The 221-nt window shown below is 57.5% G+C and overlaps 1 protein-coding gene across 1 annotated transcript in view; it reads left to right on the top strand.

The window, feature by feature from the left end:
• Nucleotides 1-136: 136 nt before the first annotated feature.
• Nucleotides 137-221, top strand: part of ETH_00038815 (uncharacterized protein) — a gene marked incomplete at both ends in the record, with an annotated part of 1,065 nt that continues 980 nt past the window's right edge. The window contains one exon of the mRNA XM_013375415.1: nucleotides 137-221. Coding sequence (XP_013230869.1) covers nucleotides 137-221 — 85 coding nt within the window.

The raw sequence follows: 221 nt of genomic DNA, 5'->3' as shown, positions 1-221 counted from the left end.
CAGGAGCAGCAGCAGCAGCAGCAGCAGCAGCTGCTGCTGCTGCTGCTGCTGCTCCAAATTTGTCCACAACTGAATGCCTCCAGCTCAGCAGCGACGAATCTGAGGAAGACACAATAGCCCCCCCGCTGCAGAGCAGCATCACCTTCAACAGCAACAGCAGCAGCAGCAGCAGCAACAGCAACAGCAGCGACTCCCTCCTCCCTCACATTGATAGATTACGG

This window comes from Eimeria tenella, genomic scaffold (genome assembly GCF_000499545.2).
Source record: "Eimeria tenella Houghton genomic scaffold, Eth_scaff2776, whole genome shotgun sequence".
Classification (NCBI taxonomy): Eukaryota; Apicomplexa; class Conoidasida; order Eucoccidiorida; family Eimeriidae; genus Eimeria; species Eimeria tenella.
The sequence above is the reverse complement of the archived record's forward strand: the minus strand, read 5'-3'. Positions and strand labels throughout refer to the sequence as shown.